At 36.7% G+C, this 27,928-nt stretch overlaps 1 protein-coding gene across 3 annotated transcripts in view; it reads left to right on the plus strand.

Annotated features, from left to right (window-relative positions):
- The window catches only part of bach2b (BTB and CNC homology 1, basic leucine zipper transcription factor 2b), a 130,126-nt gene that overhangs the window by 64,513 nt on the left and 37,685 nt on the right, over positions 1 to 27,928 (plus strand). For 2 of the 3 annotated variants that reach the window (XM_067416897.1, XM_067416900.1), the window contains one exon: positions 24,457 to 24,711. In XM_067416897.1, the coding sequence (XP_067272998.1) occupies positions 24,457 to 24,711 (255 nt within the window). Of the gene's footprint in view, positions 1 to 18,196; positions 18,473 to 24,456; positions 24,712 to 27,928 lie in introns of those variants that run through there. The other variant, XM_067416899.1, reaches the window with a different exon arrangement.

Consider the following 27,928-nt stretch of genomic DNA (forward strand, 5'->3'; position numbering starts at 1 on the left):
CGCGTGACACTCGCTAACAAATGCACATCTCTGTGTGCTTATATTAGCTCGTAGCATTTTGTCACCAGGGCTGCCAGCACGTTATCTGATCCTGAGGGAGTCCGTTCTCTACTTCTACTGTGTAACTTCACTGAACACATGCAGAGACTGCGTTTTACTCGAGGATAAACAGCATGTAGTTGTGTTTGGAGTATTATAGTAATATAAAGTTTGACAACCTCCGCATAAAATCACAGTTCCCTTCTGAGTGAATAATGCTTGAATACAGGTTTGCAGAAAACGAACAAGCTACTTTATCAATGAAACAGACATTGTAGTGACTCAAAGGTGATCCGTGAACATTGGTCGTCAGTTATGTCCCTTTTTTATTACAAAATTGAGAAATATATTCCTTTATACAGACACACGCACTCTCACATGTGCAAAAAAAGTCTTGCATTAAATTGCACATATGTAATCTGTGCAAATGTTCATATTCCATTTACACTCGTGTTGTTATCAAAGACACACACACAGTTTGTAAAATACTTACCCTGAGGGTGCAGATGTGGGGGCGGCTAAGTGTCACTTCTTTCCTATGTGGAGATTTTCCATCAGCCTCTGTTAGGTTGAGGTTTGTGTAAAATAAAATACTGCCAACTTTAATATGAATTTGCTATGTGTTATTAAATACTTCCAGTTATGCAGATCACCAGTTAGTTCTCTGGGTTTGTTGATTCAGCAGCGGTCAGGCTTGTGTTGATGGTGTGTGATCTATGTGTGAATGAATTTATGAGTATGTAATTGTAAATTGAAAAGTCATATAAGTGAACATCTCTGCAGGGCAGCTGCAATAATGCATTCTATGATTGGCACTGGCTGAAACAAAACTGCGTGCGCGTGTTTGTGTGTCTGCAAACGTAAAGAATTTGCCAGAGGTGCTTGAGGATTATCGTTGCAGGATGTTATGATCCTCTCTTTGTTTAAAACATTGGAATACCTGTTTTTTTCTCTGAGAATGTGATCACAGCCTGTCTGTCAGCTCTAACATGACTATATATGGATGCATGAAACATCGACTCATTAGTACATTCTTATGTAGTAAAGTATAAAGACATACTTACGGCTACATTCACACAGCTGCAGAATACAGTTATCAGTCCTTTAAATTTGAAGATGGATGGATGGATGGATGGATGGATGGATGGATGGATGGATGGATGGATGGATGGATGGATGGATGGATGGATGGATAGATAGATAGATAGATAGATAGATAGATAGATAGATACATAGATACATAGATACATAGATACATAGATACATAGTCCTGTTTGCCAAATCCAGTTCTGTTCACACACGGTTTGTGCATGATCCGGATTGAGAACTGATTTCTGTAACCGATCTGACTCCTCAACTGTGGTCTCAGATCCACATTTTGAAAGAGTCATAATAATTTTCACAGCTTTCAAAAAATAATTTGACTTCACTCCTGTAAGTTGTGTGTGAACAGGATTATTCAAGAGTCACACCTTTTTTGTGAATGTGGTTATAGCGGACTGTTTTCATAAAAACACTGAAATGTCTTAATTGCATTTTACTTTGACCCTTGAGGGGGTTCGTTTTAGATTAGTTCTCGTATTCAGGGTGTTGCAGATCAGCACCAGAGATCTGCACCCATTCAGGCATAGCATAGTGAGAGTGTGCGCGCCCTGTCTGTTACCATAAAAGACTTGCTCATGACTCATGCTGCTTTGTGACCTGCAATGTGGGAAGTCATGATTCATACAAGCTACATTTAATCAAGCCCTGCTCAAAATACTCCGGCATGCGTGACCCCCCTCCCCTCCCCTGCACTCACTCACACACACAGAAACGATCAGCTCCACAGATGCCGCCACACTTGTGTCATTGTACTTGCAGTGGCCTGAGTTCAAAGTTAGGTTACGTTGATCTAAAACAGCATGACTTTTTTTTTTTTACATTGGAGTGGTTTTGTTTGTTGTTGGATTTTCCAGACTATCCCATCATCACTTGCACTGACATGGTTCTGCTGTGACATCATTCAGAGGTAACAATGCTTCCATCAGATCGCATGCTTTCTGCTGTGAAGGCTTTTATGACACGAGTTACTGATTTTATTAATGTGTGGCTTTTGTGTGTTATGCATAATCAATTAGAATTTAAAAATGAACACATTGGAGAAGTTGGACATTTTAAATATATGTACTTTATTCTAAGTATTTAAATTATATTAAATTATTAATTATATTATGTTGTCAATTCGATTCATCACGGTTAATCACGTGCAAAATAAAAGTTTGTTTTTATGTAATATATTATGTGTGTGTACTGTGTATACTAATTATGGATATATAAATACTAGGGCTGTCATAATTAACATGTTAAAGGTCCCGTTCTTCGCGATTCCATCTTTCAAACTTTAGTTAGTGTGTAATGTTGCTGTTAGAGCATAAATAATACCTGTAAAATTATGAAGCTCAAAGTTCAATGCCAAGCGAGATATTTTATTTAACAGAAGTTCCCTTTCAAAGCCTACAGCGAACGGCCGGTTTGGACTACAGCAGGAAGTGCAGGGATGTAATGACATCACTAGAACCGTTTGTTGACGAACCCTCCGCCCACAAGTACACGCAAAAAAGGGGGTGTGGTCTTGTTGCTTTCCCACGTGGAGAAGAGCGCGCATTCAGCGCTTGCATCTCCCCGTTATGGTAAGAGGCGGGACCTTTCCGGGCAAAGTGCGCTAAGCTGCTGTCCAATCACAACATGGCAACCGCTGGCCCAATCAGAACTCGTATTTCTGAAGGAGGGACTTCATAGAACAAGGAAATCATCAGGCCGTTTTTAGGACAGAGGAAACAGCGCTGTACAGACAAGTAAATTGTGTGAAAAATACTGTTTTTTTACACACGAGACATGAACTCATGTTATATTGCACACTGTAAACATAATCAAAGCTTCGAAAACACACGAAGAACGGGACCTTTAATAACGCGTTAGCGCAAATACATTTTAACGGCACTAATTTTAATAACGCAGTGCGCATTTTCTGCTTGATCCATTGCCTGTAATTGGAGAAATTGAGATCAGCCATAGATTATTTAGACGTAAGTAATTCAGCAGCAAACATTAATAGGGGAAGAAAGGGTTAACATTAACATTACTCTGAAACAAGTGCAGTTATAGACTACATAAGCTACCATATTTTCTGCTGAACTTTTATTAGACTACAGGTCGAAAGAAATGTGAGTTTTTTCACTGAGCACATTCTCTGCAGTCCGAGCACGATGCGCGAATACACTGCAAGATCACTCTCGCGCATATCTGAGGTAAATCATTGACACATCACCACTTACAGTACATGTGTTTTATTGAAGTAAATACATTACAATCGCCTAAAACTAATACACACAGGTTACTTTTCTGAACAAGAGCGCTCCCGAGTCCGTGTTCTTCACACTGTTCCCGTGAATCACGGCACAGTTCGACACACAATATACCGACATTTCAATAGTGAACGTGTAGCTTTTAAGGGGGCCACACTATATTCCTACTCCTTCCAGCCTCCTCCAGGTATGGTGTGGTACTGGTGCGCTCTCAGGTCCGCATGACAGATTTCACATTACCAAATTTTCATACAAACCATGCCCTGTTCTGAATTAAACTGCCAGTGTAAGAACTACCTTTTTTTATGTTCTTAAAATGAGAGAAATCCCTGCTTATTCTGAATTTTTAAGCTTAGGCTTAAGAGACATGAACAAGTCCTTTGAAAAACATCTGTGACCTTTGATGCATGTCTAGTCTTCATGCTCTGAGTATGGTTTCACTAATAATAAACGTACATTTGCATAAAGCATGCATATTTGTTTAATTTTATTAAATTTTATTAATTTAATAATAAAATAACATATTATAGATACATTTATACATACAACATACATTTAATAACAAAATGTCAGATTAAATTGCGATTAATCACGAGTTAACTCGTGACAATATGTGATTAATCGCGATAAAATATTTTAATCGATTGACAGCCCAATAAATACACACTTATTCATGTATATATTTAAGAAAAATTATAATGTAGTATATAGCGTGTGTGTGTGTGTGTGTGTGTGTGTGTGTGTGTGTGTGTGTGTGTATATATATATATATGTGTGTGTATTATATCAATACACGCTTGTGAATTGCCTGTTTTTTCTTTTCAGTTTTGCATTTAATTAATTATTTTCCTACAAATTCTATAATTTGCCTCAATCCCAATATAGCCTACTGAACTACGCGGCATACATTCACATCACACGTTAGTGGTAGAGTTACTCACGGAACACTATAGATATTTACAATCACGAGAGTTCATTATTTGCATGCGTTTAAAAAGCCTTGCCGGTTACACATTTCATTCGCGTGCTTATGCACTGTTTTGCATGCGCTTTTGCCTGTCAAACAGGTGATTACTGCATGGCCTGAGTAGACGTTTTAATACTGTCAAATACACACAAGGTTTACATAAACACAGTCGGTTATGTCTAAAGTGAAAGTAAATTTGGCATGTGCCTGTATATTAGATGCATGCAGGTCTTAAATTAACAGCAGCACGGCCTAGTGAACACTTGGCCTTAAAGGGACAGTTCACCTCTAAAATTATGTCATTATTAACTCACTCTAATATTGTTCCAAACCTTCATTCATTTCTCGATGACAGAGTTTTCATTTTTGAGTGAACTATCCATTTAATGTTAATACAACAACAAAATATAAAGATAAAATGACTCACTACTCTTGATGGAAAAACTAATGCAGTAACTAAGAATTAATGTATTTTTTACAGTGGAGTCTATGTAGTGTTTTATTTATATGCGATCAGCACATCCCAGAATGTGACCTCTGAGTGCCCTGACAGCTCAACCTGAATGTTTTATATAGCGGGGATAAACGGCACTTATCTTGAGCAGAAGCCAGGCAGACATTGTGCTTCTTTACTGATTGTTTTTCCTCGATGGCTAATCGCTTGTGTGTTTAGTATTGATTTATTCAAAGAAGGTTTTGGTCTGCATCTACCTCAGTGACAGCGAGTACAGCGGTGAGAGGACACAAGTTAGACTATAGAAAGCACTTGCTTTCTAGCTGCTCTACCAAATGTGCTCTAAAACATCTGAGGGTCAGTGATATTGTCCATGTGTAATATTTTGTTGTCGCTTTTGTTGTTTTTACTGTGTGATATGTCTGCAACACGCAGATCCTCAGGCGGTCGGGGTCGTGAGAGATTGATGATGATGGGATCTGGGCTTCTGCCTAACCCAGCAGTACAATAACTCAAGCAAAACCCGTGCCCCCTCTACATTTTCCATTATGAATAAGTCGCACTCACACACACAGCTGGCAGTCTCAGTCATGAATAATTAACAACGTCTCCGCGTACTCCAAGAAAGAGAGAGAGAAAGGGATGATGCATTGCTCTCCCTTGGGGTGTAGCAAAAGCAGACAATACTATTGATTTCTGCCTGCGCAAGAGGCACTTAAATCCATTTAGAGATTGAGCTGGGCATAATGAACACAGACATGGCTTCATACCTTTACTTTGAACTTTCCTCACACAACCAGATCACCATGCCTACGTTTATAAAGATGGCATCGCCATGCAAGTGTGAATAATGAACTGGTTTTTAAATAAGTTCAGCGTTTTCTTTACTCAAGAAATACTTTTCAGGTTTTGTGAAATTGAGTTCATGTTTTGTTTAGTGTCTTCGTTGAGCATTTGTCTAGCTTTATATAGCCTGTGCGTAGCACTCCGTCTTTATTGACATGGGATTTTGGCCAAGTGAAAACGGAAACGGAGCGACCACATGGCTACAGTAAACTTTATAACCTGCACGGTGAAAAAACATAATGTGATGCACTTGATGGATGGATGGATGGATGGATGGATGGATGGATGGATGGATGGATGATTCGATGGATGATTCGATGGATGGAGGGATGGATGGATGGATGTATGGATGATTCGATGGATGTATGGATGATTCGATGGATGATTCGATGGATGGAGGGATGGATGGATGGATGGATGGATGGATGGATGATTCGATGGATGTATGGATGATTCGATGGATGATTCGAGGGATGGATGGATGGATGGATGGATGGATGGATGGATAGATGGATGGATGATTCGATGGATGGATGGATGATTCGATGGATGATTCATTGGATGGATGGATGATTCGATGGATGATTCGATGGATGGATGATTCGATGAATGGATGGATGATTCGATGGATGGATGATTCGATGGATGATTTGATGGATAGATGATTCGATGGATGGTTCAATGGATCGATGGATGATTCGATGGGTTTACAGTCCTGTTTGCCAAATCCAGTTCTGTTCACACACGGTTTGTTTGTTTTTAATCAGGAGTGAGATTAAAATTACTGTTTTCTGTAACTGACTCCTCAACGTTGGACTCAGATACACATTTTGAAAGAGAATTTCATCTAATATATTTTTTTTTATGCAGCTTTCAAAAGAATTTTAAAACTCTTTATAAAAGTTGTTTGACTTCGCTTCTGTAAGCTGTGTGTGAACAGAAATATTCGAGGGTCACACCTTTTTGTGAATGTGGCTGGCTGTATGGGTGACTGTTTTCATAAAAACAATGAAATGTCTTGATTGAATTTTACTTTGACTCTTGTGGTAGTTGGGTTCTACATGCGTCTGGAACTGAAAATAGCTGCTCAAAATCCTTGTATTATTTATTTTAATAATATAGTGACACATGCAAGTGCCGGAGGTGCTGAGTATATAAAAAGCCACAACATCAACATTGACAAAGTGGTGTATACTTTTCCATTTCCTGTAAAGTGTCGTTTTTTGGAGATTTTGGAGGATTCTGCCTATCAGCGCGTTATGTTGATGATACTGTGAAATGTTTTGTCTCCTTTATACAACTGTAATATCCTATAAAGTTGTAATTTAAAGTTTATGACCACTTAAAATTACAAATTATATTACATTAAAAATATCTAATATTAATAATAACATAGTGTAAGTTAATAAAACATGTAATATATCATTTTGAATATTATTATATTTTTAAAATGTATATTGCTATTTTTATTATATATTAAAATGTATTATTGTATTAATGCATTATGCTTGATCAGAGGTTATTAACTAAAACAAAGCATTTCATTACTTGAAAATAATAAACATTAACAGAAAGAAAAGAAAAAAAACGGTATAGTTTAAAAACAAGAACGCTTGAGAACAATATTTGACCTCAATGCAGTGAAGTCATAAAAGGGTTATCGGTATATCATATACGTAGAGTATCCTTATTACGTCTGCTGTGTCTGCTGCTTGTGAAACTGTGCGGTCGTGTTGACTTTAATCTGATAAGCGTGTCTGAAGTATGACTGAAGTGAGCTCAGATAACACTTAGTTGTGTATTCAGCACAAAAGAGCTCAGTCAGGATGTCGGTCAAGGCTTCCAGAGGCATTATGAGATGTCTGCATCGAACAGGCACATTCCCAATCGATGCTAAATCTAATTAAATACTTCACCAATAGGAGTCCATGCGAGCTCCACCGCCTGGACTAGTTACATCTGATCTTAAACAAAACTATACAGCCAAATATCTGTCTACTGAGCCTCCCAACCTGAAGTAAAACATGGCTTTGTTAAAGGTAAAGTGTGTAATGATGGGGCTAAGGAGGTTTGGGAAGTACTGTATCAAGCCGTTTGCGTGCAGACCCAGAGGTCACCAGTCATTTATCTGCATGTGGAAAACCCCAATGAAAGAATAAAGAAAAATCCCTTCTTCCTGTCCTCTCATTTCTAAATCTGTCTGTTTTTGTCGGTTCTCACCCTAGTCAAAAGCCGTTTGCCATTTTCTCTCTCCTTGTCTCGCGTTCATGTAAATCACAGGCAACTCTATTAGTAATACTGAAAGAAGGATGTTGAATAGAGTGTCAAACTATTTGGTTTCTTACACTTTCACAAGACCCAGTTCCTCTTGTCAAAGTTTTGGTGAGGTGTGCTTTTGACCTAAATCTCAATATAGTGCTGTGTCAATACCACCTTGACCTTATTTGACCTCTTCCATAACACAACACACCAGAACTCATTGACCTCTGCTGACAGCAGATGCCCTGTGCCATACTTGCTTATGTGTGTGTGATCATTTTTGAATGATTGTGTCAAGACCCAGCCAAAGTTAAAGAGGCTTTAATTGGTTCTCAGGTAGATTTATTGAGGATGAATCTCTCCCGTAGTCTCAGACAAGGGCATTATATGAGTTAAGTGTTCTGTGAATGAGACATTATTAGCTGTATAATGATGATAAGGGTGATGCAGGCTGCCCGGTGAAATAAAGTGGGGAGTAAGGGTGAAAAATGCGTTGAAACCTCCGGTAAGCTTGAGAAAACAGCCAGATATTGAATGGAAACAGTGATTTTATGCCTTGACATAGCGACATATGGTGCTCCAGACACATATTTTAAATTTAGAACTAAATTAAATACACTCTGTAAACCCAAATAAGTTGGCAAATTTCAAAAAGTACATCAGTTTAAGTTAAGACATTTAAAGCTTAAGTATAAGCAGAACTTGCAGATTTTTATTTTGTACTTACAGCTTTGAATTGCTCTTAACTTGAAATATTTTAGTCAGCTAATTCATACATTTACCTTAAAAGAGTAACATCAACTTAAATATTTTTAGGAGTGAAAACGTGACTAGCTTTTAACTAGCTAATTCAATAAATGCCACCTTGCTAATTGGTTACGCAATGCTTTGGTAGCATTAGCATAGCATAACACTTTCTAAATGAGAACAAAAATATAATACATTTAACATACAGTATATCTCAATCTGAGCTCATCCGCCACTCGTCACCAAGGTGGTAACCCTACAACAACAACAAAAAGAGACTCTTCCAAACTAGCATAACAAAACGTTAAACACTACTAAATCTCCTACTTAATGTTAACCTTGCACACACACACAGACACACACACACACACACACACAATATATATAATATATCACTTAATTTTGGCATTTACTGTCCCTTTTGAGAGTCATGTCTAAGCATGCTGGGAAATAGAAATCCCAGTCCAGTTTCAGTTAAATTTAAGTTTATCTAAATTAATAGAAACAAGTTCATAAAACTCAAAACAGTGAAATAATTTAGATTAGTCAAGTCAATTTTGTGAACTCAAAGGAAAAAGAAAGTTCAAATGCTCATTAAAGTTAATTTGATTGAACTCATTTGTCTAATTTGAGTTGGCTCTACTCAAACCAATTAACTATTTAAAGCATTAGGATGTACAGTGTACCTTGACAGGTTATGTTAATTTATACACTACCAGTCAAGTGTTTGGGGTTGTTAAGATTTTTCAATGAGCTAATGAGCACTATTTGTGTGCTTTACCTCTTTTAGACCACACATTCTATTCTATTCTATTCTATTCTATTCTATTCTATTCTATTCTATTCTATTCTATTCTATTCTATTCTATTCTATTCTATTCTATTCTATTCTAATTGGATGGATGGATACACAGACAGAGCAGAGCAATATCTTGGATGTGTTCTAAGGTCATCACACATCAAAAGCTTGGCACCCACTCACGAAATCTAGACTTCATCTTTTGCATAAATGATGAAATTGAAACAAATTTAGTGGGAAAGTGGAAATGTTCTGCTCTCGTCAGTAAAAAGAAGTGAGTTGGTGAAGTCTCTTGACCTTTAAGAAAGAAAAAGGTACATTTCTCTTAAGTGCGTAGGAGAGCCGCTCAGAGAAGTGATAGACTGATTATGTTTGGCACTAATGAAGCATGATTATGTATCCTGAAATGCAGATAGCATTGAGAATGGTAATTGCATTCCATTAGGAACATCACTGAAAGTGTATTTATAAAGTCATTTTGTTCTTATCAAGTGCTTATTAGCGATGTGATTGTCCAAGGTCAAGGCTTTCTGCATATATAGATCAATTTTGAAGGAACCGGGTATGAGCCTGAAGCTTGTTAATAAAAATGGATAACGTACAGTTTTATTTACAGGTTGAATCACTTTTTTTCCCCTGCTAATTGCAAGGCTTCTTGCCAAATTATTAAATAAATAATGGAAATTAATAATTTATTTTGAGACGTTTTATCTTGTGAAAAGAAAAAGACAGCAGAGTTAGAGTGAAATCAGATTAACCGAACAAAATCAAGTATTCCAGAGATTTTATAAAACATATTTTTAGTTGTTTAAAACTACTACTACTACTTTTGCGTTACAAAATTCTTGTTTTAGCAAAAAGAAGTATTGCCTGCTTTTATATCTTGTACTGTTTAATGATATTTCCCAGAGGGCTACAGTTAATCGTGTAATTATTTCCACCAAATCCAGCACCGGTTTCCCCTTAGTCAGTAGAAGTATGATAAAAAACATGACAAAATCCACACTCATTCAAAGCTTAATTAAGAACATCTGGCAGAGACTGCAAACAGGACTCCTGATGATGCGTTTGCAAATGTGTTTGTTTATATTGTTTTGCCTGCCAACCTTACAGTCTTGCAGCTAAATTAAAGCAGCAGAATATAATAAAATATATATAAATAAATAGCCGTAGAAGAAATGTACAAATATAAAATAAATATCATAAATGCTGCACAGTTTAAGCATAAGATCTTAGTAAGCCAAACTTTGCCAAAGGCTTGTTTACTCCAACCGCACCCAATTATATTTTCTTTTCTCTGTGTGCACAAATTAATACGCTTAGCTAATACTAAATAAGCTTATTAGTTCTTCATTTGATCTTAATCAGAGAGACCTACAGGATCAATAGTAATAAGTGGAATGAATGTGTGATACATACTTAGATTATCATTCTAGACACACCCACAAGCGTTTTATGCCATTTCATGCAGATTTGCACGCACAACTGGAAAAGAGTGATTGCCGCTGAGGAGGCATGTGGATGATCTCCTTCAGACAAGCACACTCAGTGCCTGGAGAGAGCCAGAATGACTTTCCTTTGAGGGACTGAAGTACCATTTACCTTTATTCCTGCAGTCAAGAGTGTGTTTTATAGAGAGAAAAAAATCCATCTTTTGTCAACTAATGATCGAGAACAACAACTCTCAGCATCTTGCATTCTTGTGAGAAGGTCCAGAGAGGGTTGTTCCCGCACTACTGCACATGAATCTAAATGAGAATCTGTAGCCGGTGGCTAATGTTTCTACAAAGCAGAGGAATTATGCACATTTCAGGCCTTGGTCTTTACACATTATTACCCTCTGTAACAAGAGGTATTTACTAAGATTCCTACCCAATTAAGATAAATAATTCTAAGAGAGCTGTTAGAGTCCAGCACGGTAACAATCGAGACTGTCCTCTGCCGTGGATGAACACTATCAAACGCTGCTCTAACTGTCCATTATTGTCATTCAAGCCCACTGAGACAGAACCATTAAAAGGGCTCCATTAGTGAGTGTGCACTTTTGCCAGCGTATGTGCATGTGGAATAGTAGGATTAGTCATAGACGCTGATGATTAATACCCAGCAGAGCTGGAATGTAATGAGCCATTAAGTCTGTTTCAGTGTCAGAGGGTTGAAGGAAATGTACTACCGCTTTCTAGACTCGGATCACAAGCCTGTACAAGATTGTGTGTGTATGGGTGTGTGTGTGTTTGTGCACACGTGTGTACTCTGATTGCACAAGGTAAATGGGCTTTTAACAGTTAATAGCCAATAATTACTGGAGGAACACAAACCCGTCGAACTCCAGGTTTGGCTGATTGGTGTTATCGAATCTAAAACGGCTGCGTGGTTCATCGGATCATTTGCTAAAATGGCAAGTTGAATGTAAATGTACATAGTGCTAGGGTTTAGTGTGAGGATTAGCATAAAGCAAATCAGTGCCTTTTAACACTTCATCTGCATTAATGGTAAAATGAGGGTTGCTATGATTATGCAATCGGCTATACTAGTTACTGATGCTAATGTTGACAGCATTAGCGCAATGAATCTTAAGTGGCCAACAATTTAAGAAAGGTGTCATGGCACTTTCCTTAAGTAAACAGTTTACTATGCTAATCAAATTTTGTTTCACTGTCGATCAGTATGAGATGATAAAACTTGCACTATTGTTTTGCTATCTTAATTTCTGTCTGTTAGCTTGTTTTTGGTTAATTCCATTAAAACAGGTTGAGATTTCATACAGAGCAGGCTGTTTCTGAATTTATTTACTGCTGCTTTATACATCAGTAAATCAACTTCACATTGATCCTTTTAGCAGCATAAATTACAAAACTGTGATTCAAATTTTGAATAAATTACATGCATAAAGCAAGACTGTCACTCAGTCTGCCTGGGAAGCTGTTTGTATTGCATAATAAATCTCTTATTTACACTGTTTATGTATGTGTTGATTTATAGTGAGAACGATTTTGCTTTCTTTTTTAATCAAAGTTTAACCTAAATCAATGCTGTAGCAACTTTTCATGTAGCAACAGCTGTAATCATGATCTTGATCATTTGTCTGATTTATTGTATTACCCTAGTAGAGTTACAATCTGTAGTAGTATCAGGCGGAAGTGTATCTAGGTCTGTAACTATGGCGTCTGGATACCATACATGTTAATTTCACCGTAAATGGACACCATGCCATGGATATTTTTGTAAGGCTTATGTGTATGGTTTAAAGAATGGTATGGTTTCTGTTAAAGAATTAGTTTACCCAAAAAATGAAAATGACTCATGTCGTTCTAAACCCCAGAAGACTTTTGAAACACAAATTAAGATTTTTGATGAAATTTGACAACTTTCTGACCCCACATACACATACAAAAAGGTACAGTGCTGTCACGGGGCAGTACCCTAAGGTTCAAAAGTGAAAAGGTACATCTTTGTACCTTACTAAACCCTACATATTGGTACCTTAGTGCATATTAGTACCTTTTCAGTTTTGTACCTTAGGGTACCGCCCCAGTGACAGAAATGTACCTTTTTTCTGATAGTGTAGACAGCAATGTTATTACCATTTTCAAGACCTAAAGGTAGTAAAGACATCACTAAAATAATCCATGTGACTCCAGTTGTTCAGCCCTAAGTAACGAGAATACTTTTTGTGTGCAAAAACCCCCTAAAATAACTTTATTCAACAATTTCTTCTCGTCTCTGTCAGTCTCTGACGCTATTCACGTTGTAAACAGTGCAGCACTTCCAGGTTCTCACCATTGGCCATTGATGGCCCAGCTCCTGCACCAGCATCACACGCATGTGTGGTTATGCTTCCGTGAACAGCGTCAGCCAATGGTGAGCCGGCGTTCTGACATACAACCGCTGGAGTCACATGGACTATTTTAACGATGTCTTTACTACCTTTCTGGGCCTTGTAAGTGGACGTTGTGTTGCTGTCTATGCAGGGTCAGAAAGCTCTCGGATTTCATCAAAAATGTCTTAATTTGAGCTCCGAAGATGAACGATGGTCTTAGGGGTTTGGAATTTAAATTTTGGGGTGAACTAACTCTTTAAGGTTGCAGTGCAGTTGGGTTTGTTCTGTCAGAAGAGTGTCTAGAGGCGGGAAAGAGGACACACATCACAGAGCGTATCATGTGCTGTCATCCCCCAATCCGCCATGTCAGGCTTTCCTGCGAGCGCACGAACACAACTGCATACCGATTCCACACATGACCTGCACGTCAGGACAGAATCTGAGCTGCCATTTACTGATGTCAGCTGAGATATTTAAACTGGTTAATGGTTGACAGGCATGGAGACACCCAGATCTGCTTTGTTGGCATAGTGAAACTGTAAAGAAGGCCTCTCATGGTTTTGTTTATTTTTAGGGTCTCCAATGAGTTCGCCTGAAATCTGAAGCCAAGTTAAGAATGCTCAAGTGCTAATTATGAGGACATTTGGTCAGTGCGCTATATATAAGGAAAATGACTGCTTTGTTAAAGTTTTTAATGTTGTTTGTATGTATGTGTGGGGTTTTTAACATGCTTTCAGACAAACTATGTCCAAATGTATGTCAACACCATTGATGAGTATTTCCTCTTTAAAGCTACACTGTGTGATATTTTCCCCCATCTAGCGGTGTAAAGGTATATGACAATCCAGTGAATATTAGTTTCTGTTCCTCTCAATTCTGATTTCGTTTTAACTCCTACGGTGGCCGATTTAGTCCAAGATTAATATGGCTTCAAGTTCGGCCTCGTTCATGAGTGCCATCGAGTGTTAAAACGCAAAAAGCGAAGCTTGAATTTGCGGGTATGTCCCTCTTTGGCTAATGTACTTTCAAGATGGAGGAGCAACATGGCGACCAGCATTCGAACCCCTCACCCGTATGTATTTTCAATGGCATATTATAAACATACGAAAATACTTTATTACTTGAAAGAAGTAAATATACATTAATGACCCAAATATATATTGGAAAGAACTAAGTGTTTTTAGCTAAGAATAAACTAAAAAAGTTAGCTTTAAAACTGCATTGAAACAAAGAAACAAATCCAATCACGTCAATGTGTGGGCGTGCTTTAGCATATCATTATCTGCTGTGAAGCAGGTGAGCCTCAAGAAAAAACAGGTTATCCTGCTATATTTTTCCTTTTGATATGAAACATCATGTACATTTAGCAATATAGCGGGTGAATTATGTATATAATGTATATAATTATGTTATGATGAACTATATGCCTTTCTCCACTGTCGTTTTATGATGCTCAAAGCGTTTCTAAAGATGCTGATGTTCAGATGGCAAACGGGAACATGATTTGTGTTACATTAGCAACACATTATTAGCTGTTTGATAACGTAGTTAAGGCTAATCATATTAATTACCGTTATGTGTCTGACGTTGCAAAGAGCGATACCTTTGTGCAGCAATTAATACAGTAATTTGATTAAAAGTTGAGTGAGTGGAGGCGGGGCTAATTTGCATATTCATGAGGATTTATCATATCAACACTTTGAGAAGACATTTCATTTTGAACTTGTTCTTTATGTTAGCAATTGAGAGCTGAGTCTGTATTGTTCATTAAGAAGTTGGATACGTAATCATTTTCACAATCATCGTTTTCTTGGGGGTATTGATCTCTGAAAGTATGGCTCCATGCTCAGTCTAACCGGCTGGTTTCAGATTAGTCCCAGTGCTCTGGTAGTCTTTCAGCCCCTTGAGCAGGCAAAAGTAGAACGCCAGCGACAGCTGTCGGAAACCCATCACTGAGCTCTGCTTTTGATGTGTGTGGGAGTGTTCCTTGCAAAACCAGTTAGCTGCCACGGTTAACAAGATTGAGAAAGGCCTGCAGAATAAAAAGAAGAAAGGGAACATAGAGCAAAAATGAGACGGAGCACAAACCCCTTGTATCCCTCAGCAGTTCCAATCGGTAACGCGGCCGAGAGTAGTCATTTGTGGCGAGGTTGTGTGTATATGCATCATCCTTTTGTGTGCAAAATGCACACATCTGAAAATCCCAGCATGGAAAGAAAGCACATTCCAATTTTGAAATAGTGTTTGACATCTTATGAACCTTGCAACCACATCTGGAAACATTATTCTTGGAAGACAGGTCATTATCCACCAAAGGCAGCATAGAAAACATATTTAGAGCGAGGAAAAGAAACTAAATGAAAAACAATAATTGGAGTGACCAGTTGGGCTGTTGCTCTAAATGTCTGAGAATGCAGGACACAAACTTGCTTGACCATCGGTAGAGTTCTGTCAAATCTCACAGCTCCGATCAGTGTTTCCCTCACCACTTTTCAGCAACGGCAGAGACATGGAAAAATAAATTGTTGTGAATGTGAGTTTGCAGTCTGGATTGAAGGGGATGCAATAAGAAGGACTGTATCTACTGTGAAATACTGCTGACAAGAAATGTCTTTCTAATGAGTTGTATTTGCAGGCTACGGTGTAAGCGTATAACTCGACCAGTGCAGTCTAATTCAAAAGCAACTGAATCTTATCAACTGGTTCTTTGTATTGATCAAAAACAGACTAAAATATATGTTTTTGATTAAAATTCAACATTCGTTCAGGAATCAAACTAACCTACTGTATAATCCTTTATAAAACGTTATTTTTACCAAATCAAAAACATACAGCACAAGTGAAATGAGCATTATTTATTTTGAAATAATTATTTGCTTCTTATGGATGTGATTGGTAGTGTTGTAGTCAAGACCACCTAAACTAAAACCAAGACCAGAGTGTGTTGAAAGACAAGACCAAGCCATTATGGGTTAAGACCAAGATATTGTGGGGTTGAGACCAAGACATTATGGGTTAAGACCAAGATATTGTGGGGTTGAGACCAAGACAAGACCAAGCCATTATGGGTTAAGACCAAGACATTATGGAGTTGAGACCAAGACATTATGGGTTAAGACCAAGATATTGTGGGGTTGAGACCAAGACAAGACCAAGCCATTATGGGTTAAGACCAAGACATTGTGGGGTTGAGACCAAGACAAGACCAAGACATTATGGGTTAAGACCAAGACATTGTGGGATTGAGACCAAGACAAGACCAAGACATTATGGGTTAAGACCAAGACATTGTGGGATTGAGACCAAGACAAGACCAAGACATTATGGGTTAAGACCAAGACATTGTGGGGTTGAGACCAAGACAAGACCAAGACATTATGGGTTAAGACCAAGACATTGTGGGATTGAGACCAAGACAAGACCAAGACATTATGGGTTAAGACCAAGACATTATGGGGTTGAGACCAAGACATTATGGGTTAAGACCAAGACATTGTGGGGTTGAGACCAAGACAAGACCAGGACATTATGGGTTAAGACCAAGACATTGTGGGGTTGAGACCAAGACAAGATCAATATATTGTGGGATAGAGATTAAGACGAGACCAAGATATTCTGGGATTGAGACTAAGACGAGACCAAGATATTCTGGGATTGAGACTAAGACGAGACCAAGATATTCTGGGATTGAGACTAAGACGAGACCAAGGTATTGGGTTGGGAACAAAACCAAGTGTGTTGAGAACGAGACACGACCAAGATATTGGGTTGAGACCAAGACAAGAACTAGTTATTGTGGGAAAGAGACCAAGACAAGACCAAGATATTGTGGTGTTGAGACCAAGACCAGACCAGCACTCCTCAAATGGATGTAAAAAATCAACTTTATGAGTGTCTTACATTCAATAAATACTATTAGAATAATAAGACCCTATAGGGCTTTAGCCATCAAATCACTAACAAAAACATTCATCTTTGTGTTGCAGAGGTGGCACAGACGTTGCATCTGAATTAGTAAAATGTATTCTGTAAAAATAATGTTGTGCTTAATTTTGAATTGATAAATGTGATGGAAACATAAAATGATGGGTCTACTTTTAAACATGAAAGTGAAATAAAAATAATGATCAGTAAATCATTTACTCAACTGATTTGTTTAAAGCTGCTGATTCATTTAGTAACGAAATTCTTTGGTGAAATAGTGCTTAATAGTCAGTAAATATAAACTTAATGTCAATATTACGCTTGCATTTGTGTTCGTATTTGTGAAAATAGCTCTTTATCTTGTGAAATTGCTTAATTTTATCCCATGTTATCTAAAATAAAAAATTATCTCATACAACTACATTTTTGCTATGATTTTCTACATAAATCATATTTTGAATTTTGTGTGCATTTATATTAATTTTGACTTTTTGATACAATCCTGCACTGATTTCAAATAAAGTAAAAAAAATAGTTTTAAAAAAAGAAAAGAAAAAAATCAGTTCTTGATTGCAGTAAGTTTTACATCAAATTTAATTAAAAATGTTAACAAATAAATCAGATGATGCACCGGCAATTTAGTGATATCCATGCAGTTGTGGTCTTGAGATGAAATCAGAGTCCTCTTAGTCTGAAACCAACACAAGACCAAGACAAGACCTTCAAAAAATGGTCTTAAGACCGGTCTTGAGTACAACACTAGTGATTGGTGCTTTACACAGACGCATTACAGTTACCTCTTTGTCTTTAGTTTTCTTTCTTTACATGGTAACCATAATGTCCCTCCCACACACATGCACATATGCACACGCACACTCACACACTGCAGTAAAGGATCCCTGAACCCACATGCCGTGTGGTTTGAATTTCTCTGAGACTGAGTGAGAGAGATAAGAAAGAGAGAGAAAGAAAGAGAGGGAGGCATCTGGCCCACTGATTCCATTCTCTTTTGGTTGAGGAGTTTCCATTTGCACACGCAGCCATTTCCAATGACCAAGGACAACTTTCCGCTTTCACGTTTTAATTTGTGCGGCAGTAAAGCGTCAGTGTTCGTCAAGGCTCACAGCTTTTACAGGCTCGCTCTGATCGAAGGAGCCCTACAACGAGAACCACTGCATGCAACCTGCCTCGAATGGAGCCGAGCTTTGAGGGTTTGCGCCCGTCTGTGTGGAGTTTTGCCCAGTCAGGAAGTTAAATCAAGATGACAAGGGTAAGAAATGTCAGGCCTGTGTCTCTGTGGGTCAGAGTTTGCCTAAGGTGCAGTCAGTGGTGGTTGTGGGAGCAGGGAGGAGCGCTGGCTGCACAATCCTCACCGCAGCAGGGCAGACAGGGGCAGCCCTGGCTTCAGCGGGGATGGAAAGAGCAGTGTTGGCTGCCGCTAGAGCTCTGTAGGAATTGTTTAGTCATGCACCGATCATTCCGCAAGCAGAAGTTGGCCCCGGACAACTTAAATAGCTCAGTGTGTTATGGAAAAGACTGCTGGCAGAGACTGAAAGTAGAGATTGTGTAGTTTCAAAAGCAGTTTAAATCTGTCTGATTCAGAGCTTAAGCATCCTCTCTTTCTGTATGCCTTTTCATGCTGTGCTTAACCTTGCTTTATCAGCTTTTTAAACCCCAGGCTAAAGGCACTTTAACCCTGAGCAATGCAACATTTGTACTTTTTACATTTAAATGGACTGCATTTATATAGCGCTTTTATCCAAAGCGCTTTACATATTGCCTCACATTCACCCATTCATACACCGACGGCGGTGTCTGCCATGTAAGGCGCCATCCAGCTCGTCGGGAGCAGCTGGGGTTAGGTGTCTTGCTCATGGACACCTCGACACTTGGTCAGGTGGAACCGGGGATCGAACCACCAACCTTTCGGTTTGTAGACAACCTACATGAACCACTGAACCACTGCCGCCATTTAGGGGAAAAGGAAAATGTGTGCCACAAAGTATCATGGCTTTTTGGACGAGGTAGCGTGAGTCTACTGTGTTTTTTAACATGTACAACAGTACGGCTTAATGGTTCATGGTATATATCAAACCGTCAACATAATATATAGTATAATTTATAATGTAATAAAATAATTATATTTTATAATACGAATATATAAAATATTTTATGATGTAAATATTTTATAACACAATTATTGTATTTATGATAAATTATGTACTATTATAATATTTACTAATAATTTGAATAAGATTTTATTTTTTGATTTTCAGTTAAAGGCACAGTATGTACGTTTCGCCACTAGAGGTCGCTTATTGAAAACAAAGGCGTGGCTTGATGACGGCGTGAATGAGCGTGGAATCATGGGAGTTTTGACTCTTCACCTCCACAGCGACTCGGGCAGAACTCATGTTCGTAAATGAGTGAATGTATTAAAGTTTTATTAGCGTTACGGTGGTATGAAGCAGGACGCGCGAGAGCCCTTGAGAGCGAATGCTAATGAGAGAGACCTGCGCCAAACACCGTCTCTGAGCTTTTATTCTGCTTATGCTGCAGTCGCCGCTTCCGCTCTTTCCGTTGTGTGTGTGAGCGAACGCAGTGCTGTTTTACATGTTTAAAACAATCATACTAAACACATTTGAGTGTGTTGAGAGTTGTTATAACGTTACTCTGTGCGTTCATTCAGTGGCTGGTACAAGAGTAATCTAGATTAATATTAGATTATCATTTTACTAAAAACATGATGACTAAACGACTGTTGCTAAATGACGCAAGGACACGGCCCGTAACACTTGTTAAAATAGCAGATTTCTCTGGATTTAAACATTGTTGGAAACATTTGGGATAATACACGGGTCAGCAAAATATGTAACATTGTTCTAGTGGTAAATCTAAAAATCTTACATATTGTGCCTTTAAGTTTAGTTTTAGCTTAATTTCCGTTTTAATGATTTTGATATTTCAAGTAGTAGTTTCGTTGTAACTTTCATTAAGATTTTTCATCTAATATTTCTATTTTATTTTATTTTATTTTAGATTATTTCAATTACAGAGAATGATTAAAAAGTACACAGTGCTTATGAATACACAGCTATGCACAGTTACTGAACCATTTGTTTGTTGAACGTGTTAAATATTATTAAGTGTGTAATAATATAAGCCTATTGTATTCTACTTTTTATAAGGCAGGTGATGTTCAAGGTGGATTCCTCAGTCTAAAGTCTCTAAAGTTACTTTTACCCAAGGTTTTATCATGGCACTGACTGGGGTAACAATTTCAAGCCTATATCTCACTTTCAATTTCTTTCTAAATGAATGGATTTGCTTGGCCTTGTATATGTTCAGAGAACATAATGCACACCTTGCCAATAATGCAAATCAAATTCCTTAAGAGGATCTTAAGGTTGTACTTTATGCTGAGGTTTGCTCCTGACTCGTCATATTCAATCTGCACTTATTCAAATCAGCAGCGGGGCTGTATGCTAATTTGAGGTTTGTGATATTCACTTGGCAGCCAAAGGCAGTCGATCCAGTGAGAATCCCTGCTTCCAGTCTGATGAGATTAAATGTGTCGGAGTCATTGTGAGGAGCGATTGTCAAAGGGTACTGATACAGGACCTGGGGTACGGGGGCAGGACATGTTTGTGTACACAGAGTTGATCCAGCATCCAGAGACACTTAAGTCCCTAATCACACGTCCACCGGCTGAGCCTCTTTGATGGGTGAAATAAGGGGAAATGAAAGGGAAAATGAGCTCAAGGTAATCTTTGTGACTGGATGTCTGAAGAAGATCACATTTGCCAACATCTCTCTCTGTATACCTCCTACGTAAGATCCGATAGCGGAGACCCCACTGTTTTGACAGCTCAATCGCCCTCCCAGCTAATCTGCCACTGTGCGCGCACAGGATCATTGTTTAAAGTGTGAATGTGTACCTGCTTACATGGGGGTGTATGTTAAATGAGAGAGTGTGAATGCTGAGACAGCAGCTGATCCTCACACCGGTCATGTGGGAGGGTTTGGGGCTTTATTTTTGTTGTTGCTTTGTGTATGGCTGTGCGTTCGCTTGCTGTAGGTGGCAGCTTTGAGGAGGTGGTCACAGTGAGATTGTTGAGCATTAGCCAGGATGCAAATTACCTTGAGAAAATGGGAACGCTTTAAAATATGTTTCTGTTGATTAACATTAGTAAATGCCTATGCATAGTTCATGTCATGAACTATAAATAAACAACCATTTTACAGCACTTATTAATGTAGGAAAAATATTAATTCAATTGATTTATTTATTACCATTGTTTATTGTTAAGGTTATGTTAGCTCGTAATAACGTATTTACTCATTCCCCACCAGCGTTTTTGGTCATTTTCACAAAAATCTCATTGCCCCCTGAACATTTTGTTGCATGAATATCTGAACATGCAACATTTCAAAAGAAAGAACAGACATGCATTCTTCTTTATCTACATTTGAATGTACGTTTCATTAAAAAATAATCATATTTTGGTCAAAAAGCTGAAAAAAATCCTAATTTTTTAATGATGATTTTTTTTTATGAAAGACTACATCCAGATCGAAACAAGATCAAAACACATATGAAGTAAATTGAGTCCATCAACACCCCTAAGTCTTCAGCCCTGTACCTCGTCCTGGCAGTTTTGATATATATATATATATGCTGTTTAATGTTTATGATCACTTTATTTTACATATGCATACACTCTAAAAACTAATACTATGATTTACTCAATTTTTTTGGTGAAACATTTTTACACTAAAAAAATTGAGTAAATTTTAAAGCAGTGAAATCAATTATAGACACCACATGAACTGAGTAAATGTAAGTAAAAAAATTAAGTAGATCTGAGTAACGGCATTTGTTACATTAACTAATTCAATTGAGTTGAAAAAATTGGGTAAAAAGCATTTAAAAAACAATATTTATGACTAATATGAACTGTTTTTACTTATGAGTATTACTAACTTGTATAGTATAACTTTAATTTCCTCTAAACCTTTCTAAAATACTCCACAGCCAACACAAACACACTTATACATGACATGGCCTTTATTGTCGACGAGTACAGCAATAACGTTACAGCATATATTACTGTTTTGACATGTTAAGAATAACAGTTATTTTACAACATTTAAACTCATGTAACAGACATTTTAGAAGTAAAAATTAAACATTTAAAAGTAATTCAAGTGTAATCAACCAGTCTGTTATCCCATTTCCACCGTATCAGCGCTGTTTCTCGAGCCTGAGATGGACTAACGTTACGGTCTGCGGGTGGACTTTGAACTTGAGACCGGATTCATTCGTAGCTGAAAGATGCTGCGAGGCGCCAGACTCCATAACCTGACAATAAACAAACAGTGCCCAGTTTAAATAAGATTTTATCATCCAAATTCATTATATTCATTATCTTTACGAATAAAGTTGTGTGTTTTGAGCAACACAGCAGGCGTTTCAAAGACCAACGCCACACGTTAACTTAAGGTGACTCACACTGCGTCCCTAGATGTTGTTTTGAATTAAACAAAATGCCTTTTAGCACAGTAATGATTATATAGATAAAACAAAACATACAAACCTGAATTTCACAGAGGAAATGCCCCAATTCTGCAACGCTGAGAAGAAGAAACTGCTCTGGTCTCTGGTGACTGAGGAGAATTCAAATATCCGCACTCACTAAACCGTCGAGCTGTCGTCACGTCAGAGGGTGGGGGAGGGGTGCATTGTTTTAATCGAGTAAACTTACTCAATTTCTTCAGTGTGTGTTAAATATTAATAATCTTGATTTTAATTAAGTAATATTTGTGGTTCTTAAAACATATTGGTTTAATTCTCCATTCTCAAATATTTTTAAATAAATTTCACAAATGTATTAAGTATATTTAAAATAAATAATTGGTTATTTGAATACTAAATTATTTTAGTTAAAAAAACTTAAATATAACTATACATTTTAGACAAAATTAACTGTTGGATTTTTAGTCAATTATTTTGGTATGTTTAACTAAAACCATCAAGTAAATGATATTGAGAGATTTTATTAAGTTAATAAAGTTAATTATTACTGTGATATTTACTAAGCCACTGAATTATTTTTTAGAGTGTATGATTAGATATGTAATTGCTTGTTTCTGTGACTTCTTCGCGTGTGTTTTGATCCGGAGATTCAGTACTCTTTCAGAAGATGTACCACAGCTTTGTAACAGTGAAAACATGGAAACTCAGAAAATTTTGGCGGGAAAAGAGTTAATGTGCCCCTATCATGCTTTTCCAAATATTCCCTTTCAGGCAGTGTGTAATATAGCTGTTTGTGAATGTAAAAGGTCTGCAAAGTTTTAAAGATCAAAGTGCACGGCAATAAAAGTTATTGTCTCCTAAGAGATGAATCTTCTTTAATGAATTGTCTGTAATTCCAGTCTCACTACCATACCCACGCAACAATGTAAGACATTTACACAAAGTAGATGTGAACACCATAGGCTGGCATTATACAAAATGCCAGCCTATGGTGTTCTCATCTACTTTGTAGTTTGCAGTTTTGTTGTAGCTCCCTTGCATGCTTTCAAATTGATATGGAAACATCGACACCTTTGTTACTGTTCATATCTCTGTGTAAGTGCTGAGGCAGCCTCTGGAGCTGAAATTCACAAATGGCAATGGGTTTCTTTTCCAATATGTGCTGTAATCGAATATGGGCCATCTGACCAATCAGAGCAGAGGCTTTCAGAAAGAAGGTTTAAAGTGTCTAAATCTTCGAACCAAACATTTTCAGACTCTACACTGTAAAAAATGATTAAAAAAATAAGTTACCTGGTTGCCTTAAAATTTTGAGTTCATTGAAATTAAAAATTTGAGGTGATACAATGAACATTTTTTCAAATGTTTATTCAAATATTAAATTTTTTTTTTTTTTTAAAGAAGCATATTGGGTAATTGTGTGTTTTATTTGTAATGACGCAGCTAAATTGTGCTACTTTCATGATTTAGCCAATTTTTTTATGTGGTTCAGATACAATAATATTTTGAATTTCTGTTTATTAAACCAATTTCCTTCATTGTATCAACTCAATTTATTTATTTCAATAAACTCAAAATTTTAAGGCAACCAGGTTACTTACTTTTTTAAGTTAAACCAACAATATTTTTTTACAATGTAATGTTAATTTGTACAGCTTATTTAATGTTAGTTTTGTGCAGCATCAGTGTCTGATGTCTCGCTGTCTCTCTCTTCACAGGGTGTGAGCGGTATGTCCGTGGATGAGAAGTCTGAAGCTCCCATGTACGTGTATGAGTCGACAGTGCACTGTACCAACATCCTGCTGGGTCTGAATGAGCAGCGGAAGCAGGGCCTGCTCTGTGATGTGACCGTGCTGGTGGAGGGCAAGGAGTTCCGCGCGCACAGGGCTGTCCTAGCGGCCTGCAGCGAGTACTTCCTACAGGGGTTCGTCACCCAAAGTGACAATGAACTGGTTCTCAGCATGCCAGAGGAGGTATGGATCAACACACCCGCAGATTTTAAAATGTTTTATTGTCATGCACATTAATGTTTTGAGAGGTCACCTCACAAGTCTGATAGCAAATGCATTGACATGTTCTTCCATGCATTACTTTTTTAATGCATGAGGTATAAAAATGGCTATAGGCCTATGATCACTGCTGTAGCTTTATGCTGTACATTAAAGCACGACTATAATCACCACTCATCACCTGTCAATTTACCATATGGCAGCGTCCATTATTTTACACATCTTTATGAGCAATATAAAACACACACTCACGCACCTACATGAGCAGTAGTTTGTATTCTCCCACAGTTGAAAATGCACATTTAATGAACTAGCATCTGTTGCATTAACCCTCCATCTCCACTCTCCGGTTCATGACTCCAAAATTAAGATGCAAAGTTTCTCGAAAGCAGAGCATTAGCATAACAAATGGATGCATTTATTATGGTTTCTATTACGGGGCACAGTAAGAACATATTGTGATTTTAATGAGATGTGCTTGATTCATTCGCTCGTTTTAGCAGGTAAAGTATCTGTTAAAGGTTTTAAAGTCATATGCATACATTTAAAAAGCTGTTTTAAGAAAGATGTTGCCAGAACGGTGCTTACACATGAAATACAAATGCATATGTAATGCTGCGCTTTCAAAGAAGCCAGCAAGCAGCTAGAAAACAATTCATGTGGCTTTTGGTAAACAAATCTTATGAAGATTGTATTGTCAAATTAATAATAAGATTTAGTTTAGACACTAATTTTAGATTTTAAAAGCGACTCTAGTGTAAAAGCATTAAGTGTAAGCAAACCATTGCATTAATATTGCTAGTTTTTCATGATGGTATGCTTTCTGATTTAGCAGATTGATGGATAAGAGGATTTAATATTACTGTGCAACAATTCCATTCATTTTCTCCATAGGGTCAGTCGATGTCAGTCCATATTATTTGAAGTATTTTTTTTAATAAACATGTATGCTTAAAATTAATTTATAAAAATAAACGTAGACTATATTGTTTCAGTAATTAATGTCTTTAAATTAGTGCGGTCAATCGCTTTAAGTAATTAACTAATTAATCACATTAATCGTGAATTAAAATATTTATTATATTGAAATATTTTTATATTTTGCCAGTTACTCTCCAAAATAATGTAGAAACAACTTAAAGACATTATATATTTTAATATTTGTTGTAGTGGCATCTTTTTATGAATGAAATCCCTGATACTAATACTGATGTCTCAATAAACATTAATGACAGACAGTCAATTATCACAGTATAATTGAAAGCTATATCAATTTCAACATTTATTAGGCTTTAAAAACATGACAAACTTGTATAATTTATATTTATAAAATATATAAATATATATGTATATTTATATAACATGACATTTATTATAATTGGTTTATGTGAAGATTGTTCACTTAAATTAAAACTTAATTTAAGTGAACAAGCTTCACATAAACCAATTATAATTCACATTACATGTAGCCTTCATATACCTTTTAGACATATACATAAATTGTTAGTGTATATTTTTGTATGCTTTTTAACAGTATAAATTAAATATAGATTCATCTGTATCAATGCTCTGTTCTTTGATTAACATTAATGACAGAATCACAGCGACTGGTTTATTAGGCTGCTGTCACTTTAAGATGAATCTCATATTCTCACAACTCTTTAAATAAAACTTTATTTAACTCATTTAAGACAGCTCTTATTAGAATCCTTCACAAAATGGGCATTTTGGCATTATTTTGTGTCTTATTATTTTTTTTTACATGAAAGAGAACTTTATTTTGGTATGCTGCCTATGTGTGTGTGATACTGGTGCACATCTTAGTGTGTCGTGTGTGTGTCATAGTCGGGATATTCACAGACAGCGCTTTCTCTTTTGTCTTGTCACGCTTGAATGGTTTAAAAGCATTTGCATGAATAAGAGCGTGATTATATAATGTAACGCTAGCCAAAGGATGATTGACATCGGATGCTGTGTTAATCGTGTTACATATTTTACAACGTGTTAAACTGAAAAAAAAATTATTGCATGTGTTAACACACTAATTTTGACAGCACTACTTTAAATCAATAGTTTCTCCATCATTTTTTCATTGTAGTTATCTCACTCTGTTTAGTACACAGTCTTTCCACACGAAAGTTTGTAATGTTGTGATTTACCTTTTAGCTGGTTTGTTTGGTTCATGGCTTTTAAAGAAGTGTTGAAGAAGTGTGATTATGATTCATTTAATGCAATTTAACAGTTAAAACTGTGGTTCAAGCACAGCATTGGACTCCATGCTTGCGATACATATTACCACATACCACAAAAAATGCATGTATACACACCTCTGCTTTCCGAGCTTTGGAGTGATTGAGTTTTCCACAGAGGTGTTAATGTGACCTAAGAACGCCTCCAGTGATGCATTCACACCTCTGCTCATATATTCTCTCTCACATGCATCCTCAGAAATTGGACACTTGTGAAGCATGGGGCGTCTGTGGTTTAAAGTGGGCGTCGACCAGTGTTATTGATAACAAATAACAATTCATTTTTTAAATATTTGTTTTTTTTAATTACATTTTTATTTAATTAATTAATAAAACATAAATATTTAATAAACTTAAACTGATGCGAAAATTAGAAATGTTGCCTTGACAACTAGCTGAAATAAATACATTTGTTGAAGTATAAAAACTACTAAAATTAAACACTTATCACTATTAACTACGACTTTTGCTTCAATAAACTCCTAATTTTCGGCTTATCAATAGATATTATAGTTTTTGTAGTGTTTTAGTTTAGGATTAAGGGATGTAGAATATGGTCATGCAGAATAAGGCATTAATATTTCCTTTATAAGTACTAATAAACAGCCAATATCCTAGTAATATGTATGAAAATATGCAACTAGATAATAATAAGAATTAAACCCTAAAATAAAGTGTTGCCAAAAAGCACATAACATTTAAAATAAAATAAAAAATGCTAATAAAAAAGCTAATTTAAAATATGATTAAATACTGTTATACACATATACACAGTATAGACCAAAAGTTTGGACACATTACTATTTGTAATGTTTTCGAAAGAGGTTTATTCTGCTCATCAAGCCTGAATTTATTTGATCAAAAATACAGGAAAAAAATAAAATAATATTGTGATATATTATTACAATTTCAAATAATTGGTTTTCTATTTA

The sequence above is a fragment of the Pseudorasbora parva genome, chromosome 15 (genome assembly GCF_024679245.1).
Source record: "Pseudorasbora parva isolate DD20220531a chromosome 15, ASM2467924v1, whole genome shotgun sequence".
In the NCBI taxonomy this organism is placed as follows: Eukaryota; Metazoa; Chordata; class Actinopteri; order Cypriniformes; family Gobionidae; genus Pseudorasbora; species Pseudorasbora parva.